Here is a 23,875-nt window from a genome sequence, read left to right as displayed (position 1 = left end):
GGACTATTAGAAAACAACTAGAATTGCATGACTTAGCCATTGAAATCATGAGTTCAGCCCTTACAGGATTATGTGAAATGACGGAGGATTATGAATGTTGTACTTGGGTACACAATACCAGTATAGAGGTACCAGACTATTATGATGTGATAGCTCAGCATAGAAAAGAGGTGGCCAAGCTGCAACAAGAGGCTCGCAACATAGCCCAGACCTGGAGTCCTTTTGGAAATGTTGGTTTTGGATTTGGAAGGATATTCTCTTGGATAAGGGATATTGCCATAATTTTGATCATGATTGTGTTCTTTTTCCTTCTTCCTTTATCTTGTGTATAAGCTTATTATGTGCCTTATTAATAGAGCCACTCGCATTTCAGATCCCTCATCTCCCAATAAAACTTATCTCAGTATGTATCATCAGAAGCAGGCTGAGAATACCACCATGATAAGGAAGTGAGATCATACATTTATGATCAAAGAGGGGATTGTAGGGATATTTTAGCTTGCTGTCCACAATTTTAGCTATAGAAATGTGTATCCATTTTAGAATAATATGTAGATGTGACATTTATGAGAAGTAAGTTTCAATTTCTTGTAAATGGCCTGACTTATGTTAAATGAAGTCCTTTCCTGTTAGCCTTTTCCTGTTGTTAGTTTCTATATGAGTTAATAATATTCTATTTAAACATCCTGTATGTCTGTAACTTTACCATATATTAATGAAGGGGTTGGACTTTTGTTGTGATGTCATTTTGGTTATATAAGTGAAAACACGGAAGTAAAAGCCCAGATCATTCTGAACTTAATGCCTTGTATGTGTGTCATTAATTTCTTGTCGGAATGGTCTTCAGATCTGAATGGGTTTGAAGGAAAACTCTGGGCAGGATATCATAAGAGGGTTCACTTGCTTTTAGAACATACTTACACCACAACAGGTGGGACTGAGCAGCTATTGAACACCAGCCAATTATTGGGCTGCTTAAGAAAGGGGCGGACCCACATAGACGTAGCGGCCCACCCATTCCCCATCCTATTGGCTGATGTTCGATAGCTGCTCGGCCCCGCACCCCCCCCGACATCAATGCTAAATTCCGACAGCTCCTCTCTCTCCCTGCACACAGTTACATTACAAGACAGTGTCACACTCTGAGCGGATCAGCCTATGATGTAACGGCTGGTGGGAGGAACTACTACGCTCTGCGGGGGACAAGGTTTACAACAAACACAAGTTTTTGATACCAGCGGTGTCCAGAGCAAAAATTAGACTCACTGTCCACCAAACAGGTAAGCATTAAAGTGTTTATTGAGAATGAACATTTTATATATATACTAGGTAAATACCAAAATGAACAATAATAGAGATAATGCTATGACTACTGGTAACCCAGTGTTCCTCCACACATATTAGTGGATAGCTGCTTTTATATTTAGGTCAGGTCTGAACAGAATTATGTAACATTTTGGGAAAAATATACAGCCAAGAAGTCCAGAACTTGAAGCCATTAGAGCAAAAACCTCCACAGCCACCATGTATTTTCCTCTGGTGCTCAGATAGGCCGGGATCATGGCAATCCAGACACTGCAGAAAACCAGCATGCTGAAGGTGATGAACTTGGCCTCATTAAAACTGTCCGGTAATGTCCTGGCTAAAAAAGCGATAATGAAACTCACAGCTGCCAGAAGCCCCATATATGCCAGGACAGAGCAGAAGCCGATAACTGAACCCTCATTACACTGAATGATGACCTTTCCCTGATAAGAGTGAGTGTCCTGATCCTGGAAGGGGGGAGAAATAGACAACCAAGTGACACAGATTATGACTTGAACCAGTGAGAAGATACAAATGATAAAATTGGGCAGTTTGGCTCCCATCCATTTCCTCCAGGGACTCCCAGGTTTGGTGACTTTAAAAGCAATACACACCATGATACTTTTGGCAAGTAGAGAAGAGACGGCAACTGAGAAGATGACACCAAAAGAGGTTACACGCAGCATGCAGGTCACATCTACTGGATGGCCGAGGAACAAGAATACACAGAGGAAGCTTAGCATGATGGAGACCAGGAGAAGATAGCTCAGGTTAGGGTTATTAGCTTTAACAATGGGGGTGTCCTGGTACTGTATAAATATCCCCAATATTAAACCAGTCAGAAGACAACAGAGGATGGAGACAGCTGAAAATACTGCAACAATGGGATCATCAGTGTAGGAGAGAAATTCCACCACTCTTGGAACACACCGATCCTTCTTCTCATTTGGCCATTCATCATCAGGACATTTCATGCAGTTTTCACTGTCTGCAGGAAGAACAATACAAACACAATGAGCACAAGAAATGTGTTATAGGCAGAAAAAAGTGATAATGGGAAGAATATTGATAATGAACCCCTTTTATTTGATGTTAAATACATAATTAGGTCAGAACAATCCACTAACGTTTCCTATGTTGTTGGGACTAAATTTTCTCCGGCATTTTTTCTATTTTCTTGGTTCGGTTCACCTGGAGCAAACAGAGCGTTGGGTCTTTCGAATGTTACCTTCTATGACTTTTTTTCTCTTTTTCTTTTTTTTCATTTTGTTTTTCAATTTTTTCTTTTCTGTTCTGGGGAATTTTTTTTCCTCCCTCTGTGGTTTGTCTTACAGGCTCGAGCACAAGGGTTTGTTAATTTCCTAATAAGATATATGCTGTTTAATTGCTGTGATGTGATGCTCTGTGGCTCTCTGTGCTCAGGTCCCTTCCCCCGTTCCTCCTCAATTTATAGGTTGTCTCCTGTCACTATGCCATGCACTACCCCTCCTAATGGGTGATCTTAAACTCATTTCATGAAATGTCGGTGGATTAAACTCCAAACTCAAATGTTCATTGGTCCTCCAGTACCTTAAATCCCTGAACCCCTATATTATCCTCTTACAAGAGACTCACCTTACTGGTAGCAAAATTCTGTCCCTGAACAGAAACTGGATACAGAGAGCCATACATTCCACTCACTCCTCCTATGCCAGGGGAGTGGCCATTTTAATCCACAGAATCGCAGTTACTGGCAATAGTGAACGTATATGTTCCACCCCCCTTCAAAAATTAGGTATTGTACCAGTTTCTGGAGAAGATTGCCACCTTTGGCCCACTGAAAGTGCCTGTGGCTGGGGATTTTAACAACATCCTAGATTATGGGCTAGACACCTCTAACCCGCACTGGGTGCAGAATCTGGAGCTTGGGCACTGGACGGACACGGCGGCCTTGGAAGAGGTATGACGGTGGAAACATCCTGGCGAGAGAGGTTATTCCTATCTTTCCCATGTCAGTACCTCTTCCTCTTGTATTGAACTAGCCTTTGCTATCCCAGCTCTGTTGTCACAGATTGCGGAGGCCGGTTACCTGGCTGGGGGGCTCTCTGATCATACCCCCTACAGGTAATGCTGAGTCACACCACGTGCGGCAGTCGTGGACTTTGGATGCTGCACTCGGGTTGGGTAAATGAGGCCTCCGTTGAGGCATTGGTCTTCCCGCATTTGAATGAATACTGGGACATCAATGGGGGCTCAGCAGATGGGCCCATGGTCTGGGATGTGTTTAAGGCATCTACTCGTAGGGTGTATATATCGGCTATCAAAGCCGATAGAGCTGAGAAAAACTCAGAATCGGAGGCGCTTCATGCTCATGAACTGCAATGTGCACAGACCCACGCTGACGCTCCCTCCCCTCCACCCTAACAGAGCTACAGATGGCCAGAAGGGCATTATTGGGCCATTTTCAAAACATTACGCACTGTACATTTAAGTGCAGAGCAGAGGAGCTATTTGAGAAGGGTGACAAGAATGGAAAATTGTTGGCCTACTTGGCGGCGAATGCTCGAATGCATACAGCCGTCCCCTGCATCTATTCATCTGGGGGTACCCTTGTGAGAGATGGAGAAAGTATTATGCAGGCTTTTGTGTCTTACTATTCAGAATTATTTGCAGCTATCCCAAGGTATGACAGTCAGGTGCTGACACACCTGTTGGGCTCCCTCCAGATACCAGAGTTGCCTGGGGAAGTGGCGGCAGACCTTGAGGCACCCTTCACTGCTAAAGAATTGGCATTGGCCATTGCCTCCTTTCCCAATGGTAAATCGCCAGGCCCTGACAGGATCCCTGCAGAGTGGTACAAAGCCTACTTGGACATGTTGTCTCCCAGACTTTTGCAACTTTATGGGGAATGTTTTGAAGCAGGGAGCTTGCTCCCCTCGTTTTATGAAGCCCATGTGGTGTTACTCCCCAAACCAGATAAAGACCCTCTCTACCGCTCCTCTTACAGGCCCATAGCATTGTTAAACATGGACCTTAAAATACTTACTAAAATGGTGGCTAATAGGCTGATGAAAATCCTAGATCACTTAATATCACCTGACCAGACAGGGTTCAAGCCCAAAAAAGCTACCGATAATAATATCCATAGGGTGTACACCAATACGCAAATAGATGGGGGAGACATCCTCTGAAGGGGCTCTGGTGTTTTTTGATCTGGAAAAGGCATTTAATTCCATTGACTGGGGATATATGACCCAAGTACTGCAACGCATGGGGTTTGGTCCTATATTCCTCAAATGGATATCAATGCTATACGACCGTCCGGTAGCAGCACTCCACCTTAAGGGCGGGGTGTCTGCCACTTTTCCAGTAACCTGAGGTACCAGACAGGGGTGCTCCTTATCACCAGGCTTATTTGCGCTCTTCATGGAGCCCCTGGCAATTGCACTGTGCTCCTCATCTCAAATCCAGGAATTCAGGGTGGGCACTCCGAAACCACAACCCTTTATGCGGACGACCTAGTTCTATTCATTAGGGACACTGGACCCTCTTTACATGCTGCACTGTCACTACTGGGTCGATTCGCAGAGGTTTCTGGTCTCAAGGTCAGTTGGACTAAGTCCAAAATACTTCCACTGCGTGACCATACAGCGCCTAGCCAGGCAGACCCTGGTAATCCCCTGCAATGGGTAACGCAAATTAAGTACCCAGGACTTCAAATTACAAACTCAGTGATGGAGTTCATTAGTCTCAATGTGTCCCCATTACTGGTCACTATAGCTAAGAAATTTCATTCCTGGAAAAATCTTCCCTTGTCTCTCATTGGGAGAATAAACCTAATTAAAATGAAGATTATACCCTTACTACTATATACCCCTAGGAACTCTGCAGTGTGGATCCCGCGGTCGATCTTCAAGTCCATAGACAGTATGATCTCCTCCTTTTTGTGGCAGGGAGGAACCCCCCGCCTTAAATTAGCCAGTCCAAAATACTTCCACTGCATGACCATACAGCGCCTAGCCAGGCAGACCCCGGTAATTCCCTGCAATGGGTAACGCAAATTAAGTACCTAGGACTTCAAATTACAAACTCAGTGACGGAGTTCAATAGTCTCAATGTGTCCCCATTACTGGTCACTATAGCTAAGAAATTTCTTTCCTGAAAAAATCTTCCCTTGTCTCTCATTAGGAGAATAAACCTAATTAAAATGAAGATTCTACCCTTACTACTATATACCCTTAGGAACTCTCCAGTGTGGATCCCACGGTCAATCTTCAAGTCCATAGACAGTATGATCTCCTCCTTTTTGTGGCAGGGAGGAACCCCCCGCCTTAAATTAGCCAGTCCAAAATACTTCCACTGCATGACCATACAGCGCCTAGCCAGGCAGACCCCGGTAATTCCCTGCAATGGGTAACGCAAATTAAGTACCTAGGACTTCAAATTACAAACTCAGTGACGGAGTTCAATAGTCTCAATGTGTCCCCATTACTGGTCACTATAGCTAAGAAATTTATTTCCTGGAAAAATCTTCCCTTGTCTCTCATTAGGAGAATAAACCTTACTAAAATGAAGATTCTACCCTTACTACTATATACCCTTAGGAACCCTCCAGTGTGGATCCCACGGTCAATCTTCAAGTCCATAGACAGTATGATCTCCTCCTTTTTGTGGCAGGGAGGAACCCCCACCTTAAATTTGCCATCCTTCAGCAGCCGTGGGGGGAGGGGGGCCTTGCAGTACCAAACTTCCACAAATATTTTCTAGCTGGCCAATTGACGGTGGCGCACCGTTGGTTGACTACTCCTCCAGACGATGCTGTGGTGTCGCTGGAGGCTGCTTGTGTGGGCTCATACAAGGCGCTGTCTCACCTGGTCTATAGGGGACTAAGGGCCTCTTACCATTTGACACCCTTCATGAGCTCAGTGATCAGGGCATGGTCCATGATTCAGGGACTAAAGCCCTCTAGTCATGGCAAGTTTTCCCCAAATCTCCCCCTGTGGAGAAACCCCAATTTACCATACTTCTTTGATTACCCGGACCCGATAGTATGAGCTAAGTTCAGAATTAAGATTCTACACCACATTGTAGTGAAAGGAAAACGCTGACATTCGATGCACTGAAATCACGTTATGACCTACCAAATACACACTTTTTTAGATACATTCAATAAGACATGCTTTTCAAGCCCAGTTTGGCGGAGAGCCTCTTGACCTTGAGCCCAGTGACCTAGAATTACTGACACGCAGCGACTCATTATTCAAACTGGTCTCCAGCTTATATAAAGATGTCTTCCAGAAAACTACCAAATTGTTGTAACCTTGCAGACGGGCCTGGGAAGCTGTAACCCTGGGGTTGGACAGAGACGACTGGGATGATGTCTTGGGAACTGCATTTCAGAACCTAGTCTCTACCAGAGACAGACAAATACACTATAAATTCCTGCACAGGATTTACCTGACTCCAGCCAGACTTGTTAAAATGTTTGGGAACCAACAATCCTTATGCTGGAGGTGCTCTGCACCCTTAGCAAACTTTATGAATATATTTTGGGACTGTCTACAGGTCAAACCATACTGGCAAGCTGTTGCACGTTGTATCAGGTCAGTCACTTCTATCTCGATCCCCATGACTGTTGAGGTGTGTCTGCTGCATCTGGTGGAGCCCTTGGCTACCACTAGGGCTATTAGGACTCTTCTTACCCTCTTTCTGTTCTATGCTAAAAAGCTGATTATCCTTTCATGGAAAAGCTCCTCAGCTCCAACCTTGGAATCCTGGAAAGCATTGGTTAACAAGGCTGTACCATTATTATAAAGCTGCCTATTTGAGCAGAGGGGCGCTGACCAATTTTGACAAGGTTGGGGGGGGGGGCTGGATGGCTTCTGTGGATACGGTATTGGACTAACGCCAGGTAAACTATCTTTGGTATGATAAACTATAAAGGGAGGTGAATATAATTGAAGTACCGGAGGTCTATCAGTTATCTCATAATGGGGGAGCTGATCACTCTGGGAGGGGGAATTGTTTTCTTCCTAACAATTCTAATGACTGTGATGGGGGGGGGGGGGAGGTGCTGGACCATACTCCTAACTTTATCCGGTATCATGGCCCAGGGCATCAGAAAGTTCAGGCACTAAGCCATCAGGTGCCTACCTTCAGTTGGAGGCCCAGCATTGACTGTTTATGTTTGGCAAAAGTTCTGCTGCGTAGGGGGGAGGAGGGGGGATTTAATTTCAGTATTGTCTTTATGTTTTTTTGTTTTCTTATGTTTTCTTTGTTTGTAATTGTCCACTGGTAACTGTGTTATAGCTGGTGGTTGCTAGCCACATCTGTGGCCTACTGTTGTATGTATGTTGAAAAATTTTATAAAAAAAGAATTTTCAAAAAAAAAAATACATCATTAGGAACATATTGTGATAAATCTGTTCAATAAGTGCAAGGAAAAAAAATACCTGTTGATGATGTCAGAAATTCAAAGCTGTCCTGTGCACACTTCCTGTGTTATCTCAACTCCGTCTAATTAGCCCTCCTAGTTCTTGTCTTGAGACTACAAAGCGATTAGTCTCTATGATGTAGAAATAAGGATAGGGGAATGGTTTGAACTGCCATGGATGTCAGGTCATCTGTATTACATGAACAATGCTAGTAAGGTAGGGGGATGCTTAAAAAAGGACAGATATAGACTGGACGTCAAATGGATGTGATTAATACATAAAATGATTAAAGGGAATTTTACAATGTTTGTTTTCATTTTGTTTTATTCTAATCTTTATTTAATGGAGATGAAGTACAACCAGATGAGACATATAAGAAAATAACTCTTAATCCATGCATTGAATCCATACAAAGTACAGACCATTGGAGAATACAACACTCTCTCTGGATTGGTCTAATCATGGGGAGGAGTAAATGGTGGACAGGGTTCATTCATCTTCTAGTCCTCCACTATCTGTTGGAGGTGTCAGGGATGAGGGGGTAAGATATATTGGGGTGTTATATTCAGAATGGGATGTATGTAATTACAGAGATTTGTAGGAAAGGGGTGGGGTGAGATAGGGATAGAAGAGGTCAGAGACAATGAAGTATTGGGGGAGGAGGAGGAAGAGGAGAATTCTGCATTTAGGAGAAGAGGGTGATGGGAACAAAAGTGGGCAAGACAAGTAGAGAAGGTAGTCTAGATGTGGTGGTAAGGAGGGGTAGGGTGGGAAGGGTCAGGGAGGTGGCAGAGAGTAAATTTTTTTGATGTAATAGCTGGGGTCAGCAATGCTGTGCATTGTCAAATATCAGGCATATTCATTCAGTCGTGTAAGGCTATGACAGGCCAACTTTATTTATATTGTGCAAAAAAACGACTTTTTGGTAGTGGTAGTGGTAATAGTAGTAGCAATAGCAAAATACAAGTGGGCAGGGCTGACACCATTTTTTGTTATTTCAGTCCACAAACTCCTGTTTGCTGTCAGCCCACAACAGGATTTAGGAGCTAAGTGCATTTCTGGCAGGATCAACAGGTATCTTTTTGTATTTGCAGGGTCTTTGCCAGGGGCATATCCAGAGTCTTGTCTCGGGAGGGGCACTGCCAGAAATACGTTTTTTTGTGGGCAATTTATCAGGGAAATGGCTGATTTTGGTGCTTCAATCATCATGGCACCATGGTTGGTACGGTGTCAGGATGATTGAAGCGCATTATTTCTATTATTACATTGTAATATAAAATGAAATGGTTCAACTCACCATAATGCAGAATCAGTGGGAGCCCCGAATGTGTCACTTACCACCGTCACCTGCCACACATTGCGAATTGTCACTTGCCTGCCACCAGATGCAGATTGCCACCTGCCACGTCACCTGCCAGATGTTGCGGATTGTCACTTGCCACGTCACCTGCCACACCTTGCGGATTGTCACTTGCCACGTCACCTGCCACACCTTGTGGATTGTTACTTGCCACGTCACCTGCCACACCTTGCGGACTGTCACTTGCCACGTCACCTGCCATATGTTGCGGATTGTCACTTGCCACATCAACTGCCACACCTTGCATATTGTCACTTGCCAGATCACCTGCCACACCTTGTAGATTGTCACCTGCCTGCTAAGGTGGTGTTTTGCTTGTTTCTTGCTGACTCCCAGAGTCAGGCAGCAGAGAGATAATGTCATCTCTTTGTTGCCCACGCTGCCTGCACAGTGAGGGCGGAAGTAACTGCAGGGATGCAGGGCGGTGAGAGATGATCTCATCTCTCTGCTCCCCCGCCACCCAGCTAGCTGATTGGCCAGCTGCGCGCTCACGCCGAGCCGCCCACACACTGACCCTGCAGCCCGGCCGCAACAAATTTCTCGGTGGTGGCAATTGCCCCATTGCCCCCCCCTGGATCTGCCCCTGGTCTTTGAAAGGATAAAGCATGGGAAAATCTGCACACATTATAGGGATGTACTATACTGTATATGTGTTTTTATCTGGCATACACTTTAAAAACAGAAGTAACTTCTGTCCAGTCCAACAATAACTTACTAACAAATACAAACTCTACCGGAAATATTGGAGATCTCTCCTTCAGGACATGAGATGCACTCATAGCAGCATTTATGAATTGAAGAGCCAAACTTTTTTCTGCTGCCAGGTAAACAGGGATCTGAGCACCGAGATACCGTAACCTGAAATCAGATAATATTATTATTATTATTATGTGAAGGTCCGCCATATCTCTTTTTTTTCAGTGCAAGGCTTCTCTTTAACCACTTCAATACCGGGCACTTTCATTCCCTTCCTGCCCAGGCCAATTTCCAGCTTTCAGCACTGTCACATTTTGAATGACAATACTGTGCTCAAATTACATTTTTATATATATATAAAAGCTTTATTTTGGTGTTATTTAATCACCACTGGGTTTTTTATTTTTTGATAAACAAATTTAAAAAAAACAACATTTTTTTTAAAAAATAAGTTTTTCTTAGTTTCTGTTATATAATTTTGTTTTAACTTTCTTAGATCTGTTTTGAATTGCACTAGGTGTCTATGTTGTATCACCTACAAAACACAATTGTAAGTTGTACTGTGATATCTTTTTTTCTAGGATGTTATATCCCTTTCTTTTCATTGTTTGTTATATGTGCAACTTCAATAAAAAATATAATTATAAAAAAAAGCGGTACTGATGGCACTGATAGACAGCACTGATAAGGAGGCACTGACAGGCATTACTGACGGGCACTGATTGGCATATGTGATGGGCACTGATTAGCACTTTTAATCGGCACCGAGGGGCATTTTTGATGGGGACTGATTGACATCTGATGGGCACTTATTTCTATCTGCGATGGGCACCTCTGATGGTAGCTGCATTGATAATCAATGAGCTGATTAGCAGCGCAGACCCCCCTATCAGGAGAGCCGCTGGTCAGTTCTCCTCTACCCATGACTTGTCAGCGTGAACTAAGGAAAGCCGATTGCTGGCACTTTCTGGTTACCACTCTAAACAGCTGTGATTGGTCACATAGGCTCTTTACCAAGATCGATGATGCAGTGTGTCAGAGTGACACACCGCTGATCGATGCGTTGCACCCCCCGGAAAAAGTCCAATTGTGACGAGACCGGTCGGGCGAGGATGCACTGAGTAGTCACCGCAAGTCTTTTATTATTGTGCTGCAGCTTTTTATCTTTTTTTAACCACCAACTATTACCATTTGTTTATACCAAGTGTGGGATGGATGGCTGGAGAGAGGGACATCATCTGCACTACAGGTTCCCGGGACACACTGCAGCTGATACTTCCCATTGCATTTCTCACCTTCCATAATAGAGTGTCCACCTGTTGCAGTAATGGCAGATACTAACCTTAATGTTGGTGACGTCACATGGTGGAGGATTGATTTGGATTGTCTACATACAAGCACTTGATTCAAAACTTCACATTGTTTTGTTCTTTATATTTTCCTTTTTGTCCCTTGGACTGTTTTAGTACAGTTTGGACTTTTTATGCTATTTAGACATTTTCAGCTCAACTTTTAATATTCCTTCACTTCCTCACTCATACTCCTTGTGGTAGAGAATGAAAGGCCACACAGAGTTAATCTCCCAGATCTGCCCACTTGCCCTCCTTTTTTACAATCCACAATTCCCCCAGGTATGAACATTTAGGCATTTCAGGGGTGGTTGGACAAAGGGGTTTACAGGATTGGCAGGGCCGGATTTCCCACAAGGCCACCGAGGCCAGGCCTCAGGGCGGCAGTAGTGCAGGGGCGGCACTGCTCCTGCGGCGACTTCTCGGCTTTTGCGGCCGCCCCCCTGCACTAACATCATGAGGAGCTATGTATGAGCAGGGCGGGGATGAGGATAAACAAGCTGTTCTGACTAGAAAGGAGAGCAGGGGCGGAGTCTGTAGGCAGCTGCGGGAGGAGCGTCTTCTCCCCCAGGCAGCAAGACTTGTATGGAGTGGAGATCAAGGATAGCTATTCCCCTCTAACTCCGGCGCTCCACAACCTCTGGCATCCTGTCACAGTGACACAGTGAGAGCGTGGAAAGCCAGCTAGCTTGTGCAGGAGTCGGGCTGTGTTCGGTCTCCACTGTCTTCCTAACCCCTCCCTCACTGCACTGCTTGTCCAATCCAGTACTCCGCCTCCCATTTGTGCCCACCCACACTCCAGCCACATGCATGCAATGCACTGTACTGTGCTGTGAGAGGAGTTCTGTTTTCAAACAATAGCTGCCACAGCCCTGGGGGAGACCAGCCTGAATGGGAGAGCATAATTGGTGAGTGAGACCCCCAGAATAACCCCCCTCTCTGTTCCCACTCCTTTGTGCTATGCACCTTCTTCTCCCCCCTCTCTTCCTCATGATCATCACCTTCTCTCTCTCTCTCTCCCCCAGGCTAGAACCTAGCCTGCCTGTATACTGTCCTAGCCTGCCTGTATACCGTCCTAGCCTGCCTGTATACCGTCCGAGCCTGCCTGTATACCGTCCTAGCCTGCCTGTATACCGTCCTAGCCTGCCTGTATACCGTCCTAGCCTACCTGTATACCGTCCTAGCCTGCCTGTGTATTGTCCTGGCCTGCCTGTATACCATCCTAGCCTGCCTGTATACCATCCTAGCCTGCCTGTGTATTGTCCTGGCATGCCTGTATATCGTCCTAGCCTGCCTGTATACCATCATAGCCTGCCTGTATATCGTCCTAGCCTGCCTGTATACCATCCTAGCGTTCCTGTGTATCGTCCTAGCCTGCCTGTATATCATCCTAGCCTACCTGTATACCGTCCTAGCCTGCCTGTATACCGCCCTAGCCTGCCTGTATATCGTCCTAGCCTGCCTGTATACCGTCCTGGCCTGCCTGTATACTGTCCTGGCCTGCCTGTATACCATCCTAGCCTGCCTGTATACTGTCCTGGCCTGCCTGTATACCATCCTGGCCTGCCTGTATACCGTCCTGGCCTGCCTGTATACCGTCCTAGCCTGCCTGTGTATTGTCCTGGCCTGCCTGTATACCATCCTAGCCTGCCTGTATATCATCCTAGCCTGCTTGTATACCGCCCTGGCATGCCTGTATACCGTCCTAGCCTGCCTGTATATTGTCCTGGCCTGCCTGTATACCGTCCTAGCCTGCCTGTATATTGTCCTGGCCTGCCTGTATACTGTCCTAGCCTGCCTGTATATTGTCCTGGCTGGCCTGTATACCGTCCTAGCCTGCCTGTATATTGTCCTGGCCTGCCTGTATACCGTCCTAGCCTGCCTGTATATCATCCTAGCCTGCCTGTATACCGCCGTGGCATGCCTGTATACCGTCCTAGCCTGCCTGTGTATCATCCTAGCCTGCCTGTATATCATCCTAGCCTGCCTGTATATCATCCTAGCCTGCCTTTATATCGTCCTAGCCTGCCTGTATATTGTCCTGGCCTGCCTGTATACCGTCCTAGCCTGCATGTATATCATCCTAGCCTGCATGTATATCATCCTAGCCTGCCTGTATACCGCCGTGGCATGCCTGTATACCGTCCTAGCCTGCCTGTATATCATCCTAGCCTGCCTGTATATCATCCTAGCCTGCCTTTATATCGTCCTAGCCTGCCTGTATATTGTCCTGGCCTGCCTGTATACCGTCCTAGCCTGCCTGTATATTGTCCTGGCCTGCCTGTATACCATCCTAGCCTGCCTGTATATTGTCCTGGCCTGCCTGTATACCATCCTAGCCTGCCTGTATATTGTCCTGGCTTGCCTGTATACCGTCCTAGCCTGCCTGTATACCTGTATATAGAGGGGGGTGTATATAGAGATGATAGATGGGTGTATATAGAGATGATAGAATGATGTATATAGAGACGATAGAGGGGTGTATATAGAGACAATAGAGGGGAGTATATAGAGACGATAGAGGGGTGTATATAGAGACGATAGAGGGGTGTATATAGAGATGATGGGGGAGTATATAGAGATGATAGAGGGGGGAGTATATAGTGGAGGTATGTTTTTAATTGATCTATTGTAGCAGTCATCGATAAAGGACGAGAATGATGGTGTGTGTGTGGGGGGGGCAGCATTGAAGGACCCGGCCTTGGGCCGGCAAAGGGTGTAAATCCGGGCCTGAGGATTGGTCACTTTTTCAACTTCTCGGGCTCACTTACCCTGGCTTATTGCGTTAGCAAACTCAAAATGCCCACTTTAGAGAGATTCAAATTTCTTCAGATTTCACACTTCTTACATTCCTTGTGGGAATACTCCCCACCTAACATCTATGAACACTGGGGTGGCCAGGCCATGGAGCAGAGAGGAGGAATCTTGGTGATCTACGAGTCACTGTCTAGGGCCAGCTCTAAACCTAGCTAAATGATGGATTGGGAGAGGGACCTTTCCCAAGAGTGGGACCTGGAGGAATGGCATGGCACGGTTTTGAGGGCCTATTGAGATATCCTAAATGTCACATTGATTAAGGCAGACCTCAAAGGCATAACACGGTGGTATTTGGTTCCCTCAGGGTTGGCAAAATGTTATCCTTCAGCCTCCCCCCTCTGCTTCAATGACTGCTCATACACAGGCTTGATGCTTCATATCTGGTGGGAATGCCCCAAAATAAGAAGCTTTTGGAACAAAATATTTTCTATGGTGCGCAAGGTTACAGGTGTCCAAGTCACCAAATCTCTGCATATTGCTTTATGAAACTTCCTGATAGAGAAGGCATCTAAGAACGCAAAGCGACTGATTCATTTAATTTTTCTAGGAACTAAACTGACGATAGCTAGGGCTTGAAAGCGACCCTTTGTCTCCTTTGACATGACAAAAAAGAAAATCTTGTGGATCATGGCCCATGAGAAAATTGTCAGTATACTACAGGACGCGGTACAAAGGTTTGAGGCCACTCGGGAACCGTGGGCCGACTATATACACGTCCACTTGAATCCTAAACAGGACTCTTGAGCCCACCCTGGAGACCCGACAGGACATCTAAAACTTTTCTTTTCTATCCCTCTCATCCTATTCTCCTTTCTTCTCTCTTTCTTTCCACACTCTCTCTACCCTGTTGTTGCCTTAGGGCTTTAGTTTTGGGTATAAGATGCCCCATGAAGAATGGGTGCACAACGCACATTAAGAGATCCACTGTTCGAGGATATACCTAGTCCCTTCTAGTATGATTGGGCGCAGCACCAAACAGGAGTGCTCTCAGTACTCTTAACATTTTCTACACTCTCACACCCACTATTACTATGTCCTAGTTGTAACCATCTAATCAATGTATCTTAATAAATGTTATTTAAATTACAGGTCATGCTGGGTCTGGAACCTTAACTCTATGGGCTAGAAATTAGGGAAGTCACAAATAAAGGCAGGAGCCACACCGACAGCATAACCAAGTTGTCTCAAACATAACCTGCGAGTTATAGCACGTCATCCTCTCTATTCCACCGGTTTCTTTATTCAGCTCCATGGGACTGCTCCCTAGGCTCTAGATCTCCTCCAATGAACAAGGTCAGAAACTACTTCTAAACTCCTATTCCAACCCCCTGACCCAGCATTACACCCTGTTAAAGGTTTATCTTCATACTACCACTTTTTTTTTTTATAAATTAATACCCCATGTACCCATTCACACTTATACATACTGTTCACTTTTTGCTCTTATACTGCGAGCAATCACCCATGTATGATGTAACTGCATTCAGTTTTTTTTTTATATGACTTCTACCTTAATCAATAAAAATTGATTGAAAGAGAAAAAAAATATTACATGACAAAATGTGGACAATTTCAAAGGGCATGGATACTTTTTCAAGGCACTGTAAATAGGGGCTCATCAGTTCTCCAGAGAGGTCGGTTGGGGAAAAACTGCCAAGATGTAGCCATTTCTCTGTTGGTCTGTTCCCCAATTTTGGGACCTGGTCAAGGTTCTCTATGGGGTTTGGGAACCTGAGGACTCACATAGACTTTAATCTACCAATCATGGACTCACTGCCTTTTGTGGTTTATTGCCAAATCGTGGACTTTAAGGGATTACTTGATACCTCTGTGGATTTACTGCTTAAGTTGCCTTGAAAGGATTACTTTTATGAACTTTGCAGCTAAATAAGGTATGTCTACATCAAGGGCATTTAGAAAATTCTGTACAGGAATGTGTGAAGATGTAATTTGTTCCTGTGTTGCCCTTAACTGCTTCAGTAAAGATCCTTTGTTTTTCCTTTAAAGAATAAATTCACTTTTTTTTAAAATTCCAACTTCCCTTTCTAATGATCTTACACACCATTTACTTTAGTGTCCAACTGGCTGTATGAAAAAACTTCTCCAATATGTCCCGTTACGCTCCCAGTCCAGAGACCGGGCTCTCACCAGGAGCTCCGGGTCCCATACGAACGATTAAGACCCAGGACTCCCAGTTCCAGGTCACCGGATTGCTGTTATAGCCTCTGATTGGCTATCACAGTGATCAGTCACTGTGGAGCCTGCCCCTGTGTTTTTTTTCTCTCTAAATGGAGGGAGAGATACATTGTACCTTTCTTTCCATGCAGAGAGAAAGAAGTAAATTACAAAGGTATGAAAAAAATTAAGGAAAAAAATGTCTGGATCAATGTATGATCTAGATCAGTGCCAGGGTTAGTGTTTGGGTCAAGTAAAGGTCAAATGTTGGGGTCAAAGGTCATGGTCTGTATATTTTGAGCATGATTAAAAAAAGTTTAAGTTAGTGTCATTGTATTTTAGGTAGGATAAAAAAAGTGCACTATTATTTCTGGACTGTACTACAGGTACATACAACAACTAACATACATATATGTGGTATCACTGTGATCATCTGGAACATAATAATGTATTTTGGGTAGTTCCTTGGTGGTAGGTTATGGTAGCAGCAAAAAATATATAGCTAAATTAAAAAAAAATGTTTTCCTATATTGGGCCATTTCCTTTGATAATAAAAAATATATAATCCACCTGGATGCACAAAGTAGCTGTGATGATATGTACAGTTTTACTAACACATGTTCAGTCTGCAAAATTGTGTTCAGAAATTAACGTGTGTTTTACCCTTAGTCACTAAGGGGTTAAAATCTCCCTCACATAAAAAGAAATACAATGAACTGCACAATGAAGTGCCAGAGGCAGAGACACTCCACATGGGCTCCCCGCTCCAGGTGGAATCAGGCTGACGGCTCACCGTCTCTTTCAGACTGATCAATTTTTGGGGATTAAAAAGGCAGAAGTAAAATGCATGAATAATGTATCCCTTTAAATTTTATGGACCTCTTCTCACTGCAGGTGTGCTGCATTTTAAAAAGTCCTACATGCTGCATTGATGCAGTTTTTTAAAGGCACTTTCCATTGTAAGTCAATAGAAAGGCAGTGTGAAAGGGTCCTAATCAGAACCACTGCTACTGGAACGTCTCTTCCCTCAACACTATGAAGGCGGATGAAGTCGATGACGTAACACGGAGGGCAGAGCACTGGTCCTTAGTAGTGGGAGTACGGCTAATCTATGTCATTTGTCACAACGTTTTATAGATTTTAGGGTACTACAGCTTGATATTAATTTAAGAGAGCGGTGTGCACGAGATTTATGGGTTATATTAGCTATATAACCAGGCAATGTGTTGCACTGCTGTGAATAAATACTACAACTAAATGTGAACATTGACAATGAAGAGAATAACAAATATGATAATAGTGCAGTAATTATGTCTTTGTGATAAACATACAATTACACATAAATGGAAAATCCTTCCCAGAATATTGCCTGGTATTTCTATATGGCAATATATTATAATCCCAGTGCTCCACCAATAAAATCAGGTGGTGTAAAATAAATAACAAATGCTGCAAACAACTCCTTAAATGCCAATAATATAGTCCACACAGAGAAAATAGGCAGTAAGTTCTTCCAAGCAGTTATGTCCTTCACCACAGAAAAAAATTTTGTGAAATACTGTTAGTAATTGAATCCCTAATCTCAGTGCTGCAAATCCAAATTAAACGCCAGTGCACCACCATGCAGTGAATGTAAGATGGACCCGTACCGGTTACATGGACCCATGCAATAGGCCTAAACACGATTTATCCCAAACTTCAGGGGTGATTGAGTATGTAAGCCATCCAGGGATGGTGCAATGGACTTTCCCTTTCATATACACCTCATCTGTATCCTCCCTCTCTGCTCCACTCTGGTACAGGCTGTGATATTTCTACATGTTTCTGTAGACAGAGCTCCTTTTGTTGCCATTTCCAGCAATGTGTCCTCTCTACTTCCCTCAAATTCACCTTTCACCCGGATTATTTCAAAATCAGAATAAAATATCCCTATAAATCCTAATGAGGAACCACCTCAGTGAATGATATAAACAGAAAACAATCAAATGATTTCTTACTTTGCCACTTTTCCAGAGGAAAGGATGACTCATATCGGGAAATGTTTCAGGCACAAAGTCTGGGCTTTTAATAATGGATATCAAGATATTATGAAAATGTGAACTGTTAAACATAATCCATTTGTATAACATAAGATTGGTGAGAGCTTCTCTTCTCTTATTAAAGTATATCTCGCCAGCTTTTTTGTCCATGTAATAAAGATTTCTCACATATTTTAGAAGCTTTTCACAGAAGACAGAAATACACACATTACTATATACAGATATGAGTTCTGGAATTAAAGTCTGTTTAGAAAAATACAAAGTGCTTAGATTCAGGTTACTAGGAGGCCTTCCTATAAATGTGAATAGGAATGAATGAATCTGGATAATCTCTTATTCTTCACTTTTTGATTCCCCTGCAATGTCTCAATCTACATCTCTCTGATATGAAAAGAATAATAATTCAGAAAATCATCAATCATTCATTTTATTTTCCGATTGGACAGATCTGTATGTATATGTTCAGGAGAGTAAAAAAACTGAACTTTTCCTGTATTACACTCAGGATATTACTCTAATGCCGCATACACAGGCTCAGAATTTCCGACAACAAATGTTCGATGGGAGCTTGTTGTCGGAAATTCCGACCATGTGTAGGCTCCGTCGATGCTGTTGGAATTGAGAGTTGGTTCTCAAATTTTCTGACAACAAAACTTGTTGTCGGAAAATCCGAGCGTGTGTACACAACTCCGACGCACAAAATTCCACGCATGCTCTGAATCAAGCAGAAGAGCAGCACTGGCTATTGAACTTCATTTTTCTCGGCTCATCGAACGTCTTTTATGTCACCGTGTTCTTGACGTTCAGAATTTCCGACAACATTTGTTCGAACTTATGTATGCAAAACAAGTTTGAGCAAACATCCGTCGGAAAAAAATCCAGGATTTTGTTGTCGGAATGTCCGAGCGTGTGTACGCGGCATAAGAGAGATAAGCAGAGGACAGAGAAAACTTCATATGGAGAGATTGAAGAATTTTCATACCCATCCTTATTTATTGTTCATTACTCGCTACCACAATTAGAGTTGGGCAAACAGTTCAGCCCGAGCATGAATTCAGGCTGAACATTGGTTGCTCGCCCTGTTCGTCCAACACTCAAATTTGCAGGGTGTTTGGCGGATGATCGACCCGCTGAACACCCTGCAATGCACTGTGCACTGCTGATTGGGCAAAGCTTTGCCCAATAAATGTGCAGTATAAGTTGGTTGTTAGGGACCAGGGCCAGGAAACTGGCTGCGCCATCCTTAATAAACGAGTCATCAGCTGTCAATGGGTTTCCCTGATGACAGCTTTACAAGAAAAAAAATGCTGGTTAAAAAAAAGATAAAACAGCGTGCCCCCCCCCCCCCCCCAGTCTATACCAGGCCCTTTGAGTCTGATATGGATTTTAAGGGTAATTCCCATGCCAAAATTAAAAAAAAAAAAATACATGGGTTGCCCCCAAAATCCATACCAGACCCTTATCTGGCCATTCAGCCTAGAAGGCCAGGAAAGGGGGAGGAACGAGCGAGCTCCCCCTCCTGAACCATACCAGGCTACATGCCATCAACATGGGGGTTGTGTGCTTTGGGGTGGGGGGCTCTGCCACCCCACCCCAAAACACCTTGTCCCCATGTTGATGGGGACAAGGGCCTCATCCCCACAAACCTGGCCGGTGGTTGTGGGGGTCTGCAGGCAGGGGGCTTATCAGAATCTGGAAGCCATTTTAGCTGTAAAACCCTCAGACAAAGGAGGACACATTGTGGTTAAGATGGGCTGAACACCCCCTTGTTTGGTTCACATCAGAAAAGTTCTGACCCGAACGGCGAACCCTATTGAAGTCTATGGGAGCCAAACAGGAAAAATCTAAAGTCCCCATTTTGAAGTTCCATGACGTAACGCGTAGGGCAGTCCGGACCGGAACTAATGCAAGAGACTGGCAAGTCACTGTATCTATATCTAACAGTAAGAGCTGCTATTTTCAATAAACCATTACTACCTTTATCTACTACACTATGGAGGAATACTTTCTTTATCCTAAACATATGGAGTGACAGTGGGAGACTAAACCTTAAAGGGACTACCATCTAGTATTAGCTGGAAAATCCTTAAACACCTTTTAAAGAGCCATATCAGATGCAATATCATCGTGGAGACTAGGGATGGGCTTTATGTTCAGGTCGAACATGAGTTCGACTCGAACATTGGCTGTTCGCCCGTTCGCCGAACAGCCAACAGTTTGGGGTGTTTGCGGCAAATTCGAAAGCAGCGAAACACTCTTTAAAAGTCTATGGGAGAAATCAAAAGTGCTAATTTTAAAGGCTTATATGAATGGTATTGTCATAAAAAGTGTTTGGGGACCTGGATCCTGCCCCAGGGGACATGTATCAATGCAAAAAAAAGTTTAAAAAATGTCCGTTTTTTCGGGAGCAGTGATTTTATTAATGCTTAAAGTGAAACAATAAATTGTAATATTCCTTTAAATTTCGTACCTGGGGGGTGTCTATAGTATGCCTGTGAAGGGGTGCATGTTTCCCATGTTTAGAACAGTCCGAGAGCAAAATGACATTTCTAAAGGGAAAAAAAGTCATTTAAAAGTGCTAGAGATAGTGCCGGCTATAATGAATTGTCTGTCCGGCAATACACATAAAAGTTCATTGATAAAAACGGCATGTAATTTCCCCACAGGGGAACCCCGAACCAAAATTAAGAAAAAAATGTGTGGGGGTCCCCCTAAATTCCATACCAGGGCCTTTAGGTCTGGTATGGATATTAAGGGGAACCCCTTGCCAAAATTTAAAAAACAAAATGGTGTGGGGGTCCCCCCCAAAATCCATATCAGACCCTTCAGGTCTGGTATGGATTTTAAGGGGAACTCAGTGCCAATTTTTTTTTAAAAATGGCGTGGGGTCCCCCCAAAAATCCATACCAGACCCTTATCCAAGCACGCAACCTGGCAGGTTGCAGGAAAAGAGGGGGGACAAGAGAGCGCCCCCCCTCCTGAACTGTACCAGGCCACATGCCCTCAACATTGGGAGGGTGCTTTGGGGTAGCAGCCCCCCAAAGCACCTTGTCCCCATGTTGATGGGGAGAAGGGCCTCATCCCCACAACCCTTGCCCGATGGTTGTGGGGGTCTGCGGGCGGGGGGCATATCGGAATCGGGAAGCCCCCTTTAACAAGGGGACCCTCTAGATCCCGCCCCCTGTGTGAAATGGTAATGGGGTACAAATGTACCCCTACCATTTCACAGAAAATGTGTGAAAATGGTAAAAAAAAAAGACACTACACGCCTTGGGACAAGTCCTTTATTAAAAAAAATAAAAAATAAAACTGTCCCACAGAGTCTTTTTCTTCTTCTCGCGCTCCAAAGGACCTAAAAAAAAAATAAAATCCGCAAGCCGCCTACGATCTGCCTCCATGGGAGGCACCCGCCGTAATGACGGGCCTCTCAGATGACAGATCTTTTATAAGTACTCAGTTATGTAACTGGGTGGCCCCGCCCCCTCTGACGCTACTGGAAAGCCATAGGGATATCCCCTTATGTCAGAGGGGGGCAGGGTCACCCGGCGATGACATTGTGTGGCTCCGCCCTCACTTATAAAAGATCTGTCACCTGAGAGGCCCGTCATTATGCCGGGTGCCTCCCATGGAGGTAGATCATAGGCGGCTTGCGGCTTTTCTTTTTTTTTTTTTTTCGTTCCGCTGGAGCGCGAGAAGAAGACTCCGTGGGACAGTTTTATTTTTTTAATAAAGGACTTTTCCCAAGGCATGTAGTGTCTTTTTTTACCATTTTCACACATTTTTTGTGAAATGGTAGGGGTACAATTTTTTTTTAAAAAAATTTGGTTCGGGGTTCCCCTGTGGGGAAATTCCATGCCGTTTTTATCAATGAACTTTTATGTGTATTGCCCGACCGACAATTCATTATAGCCGACACAAGCTCTAGCACTTTTAAATGACTTTTTTTCCCTTTAGAAATGTCATTTTGCTGGCAGACTGTTCTAAACACAGGAAACATGCGCCCCTTTACAGGCATACTATAGACACCCCCCAGGTACGAAATTTAAAGGAATATTACACTTTTTTTGTTTCACTTTAAGCATTATTAAAATCACTGCTCCTGAAAAAACAGCCGTTTTTAAAACTTTTTTTTCATTGATACATCTCCTCTGGGGCAGGACCCAGGTCCTCAAACACTTTTTATGACAATAACTTGCATATTAACCTTTAAAATTAGCACTTTTGATTTCTACCATAGACTTTTAAAGGGTGTTCCACGGCTTTCAAATTTGCCACGAACACCCCAAATTGTTCATAACAAAAAAGTATAAGTGGCGTTTACTAAAAATAACCATAACAAATTAATGTAATGATGCAAACATCTTTGGAGATTCCAAAAGGATAAATCCAGAGGGATATTGTGTCCTACAATTAATCTCTCATTAAATTGTATAGCCAGTGATTAGAAAAACCAATGCTATAGCAATAAATGAATAAACAACACAAATAACAAATCGGAAATAAATGAATGGCTTGGTAGGCCCCTCCTGAAAAAATGACTAAATTACTGCAAGATGAACGAAATCCTAAATCACGATGAGATAAACAATCAAATAGAGAATAATAGATTCCAAAAATAAATCACAAATGAATTAAAAATATGGATTCCTGAATAATTAATGCAACAAAATAAATATAAAATAAATGAATATCTCCAATGTGAATACAACCATCTAAACAAATCACAAGAAAATGTGCACAAATCGCAAAGGTGCAAAATATTGGTGCATGCAAGGAATGTGCAAAATGCGCAATCTGTGCAAAAGAAGCTGAAAAAAGATTAGCAAAAGTTAATGCCATAAAATGAGTAGCTAAACAGCAAACAATGTGCAAAAATGCAAAAAAGTGCAAAACTTCTGTAAAAATTTACAATGAAGTGTAAAAATAGTTCAAGATAATCCAAACAAAGTGCTTAATGCTTAAATAATGAAATCATCAAATGGTGAAATAAACACAAAAAAAGGAAAATTAAGGTGAAAAAAAGTTCCCACACACAGTGCAATCTGATTGTGACAATCTCCTTCAATGTGAATAGCAGTTCATCAAAGAAATTCCAGTGACACCGTTCAACCAATCTCCAGTGTGTGTGGAAAATAGTTCCCCCAGCCTCTCACCTCATAACAGAGCAAAGTAAGCCCTGCTGACAGTTTCACACTAGCCGATCCGCTCCACAGCCCCCTCAGTGGCACCATCCGTTTCCAGGATGCCCCAGAATCTCAGTCAGATGTCATTAGACCGTTAAAGGGAAGGGAAGGGAGGACTCCATAGTGCAGTATTTAAAACAGACTAATTTATTAATGGTAATACACTTACAGATGAATGTGAAAAACAAGCTTTTCAATTGTAATGGTTCCCGATCCCGGCCGTGATCGGAAACAGGACGTCATCCAACTCTCTTCCCTGACGCGTTGCGTCACTGTTCACGTGACTTTTTTAAAGGGTATAGAGTCGGGTGCACGGCTGTGACAAATATAACAGGGCGGTTGCCATAGTAACCCTCCTGTTCATGTTATAAATCCTATTAATGCAATAACAACATTTCACTTGCTCATTTACAGAGATATGCCATAAAAAATATTAAATAAATAAAATAAATGAAGTTTTAAAACCAAATACCTAATCTCCAACCAAGATAATAGATGCACAGCACCATCTAGTGGACAATTTAATAATAATTCATCT

At 43.6% G+C, this 23,875-nt stretch overlaps 1 protein-coding gene across 1 annotated transcript in view; it reads right to left on the bottom strand.

Annotated features, from left to right (window-relative positions):
* Positions 1-1,400: 1,400 nt before the first annotated feature.
* LOC141124158 (vomeronasal type-2 receptor 26-like) overlaps positions 1,401-23,875 on the bottom strand; it is a 76,266-nt gene continuing 53,791 nt past the window's right edge. The window contains exons 2-4 of the mRNA XM_073612239.1: positions 18,113-18,334; positions 9,813-9,936; positions 1,401-2,293 (exon numbers count right to left, since the gene is read on the bottom strand). Of these exons, the coding sequence (XP_073468340.1) occupies positions 1,401-2,293; positions 9,813-9,936; positions 18,113-18,334 (1,239 nt within the window). The remainder of the gene's footprint in view (positions 2,294-9,812; positions 9,937-18,112; positions 18,335-23,875) is intronic.

This window comes from Aquarana catesbeiana, linkage group LG01, assembly GCF_042186555.1.
Source record: "Aquarana catesbeiana isolate 2022-GZ linkage group LG01, ASM4218655v1, whole genome shotgun sequence".
Classification (NCBI taxonomy): Eukaryota; Metazoa; Chordata; class Amphibia; order Anura; family Ranidae; genus Aquarana; species Aquarana catesbeiana.
Note: the sequence above shows the minus strand (reverse complement) of the source record. Positions and strands in the feature narration are given on the sequence as shown.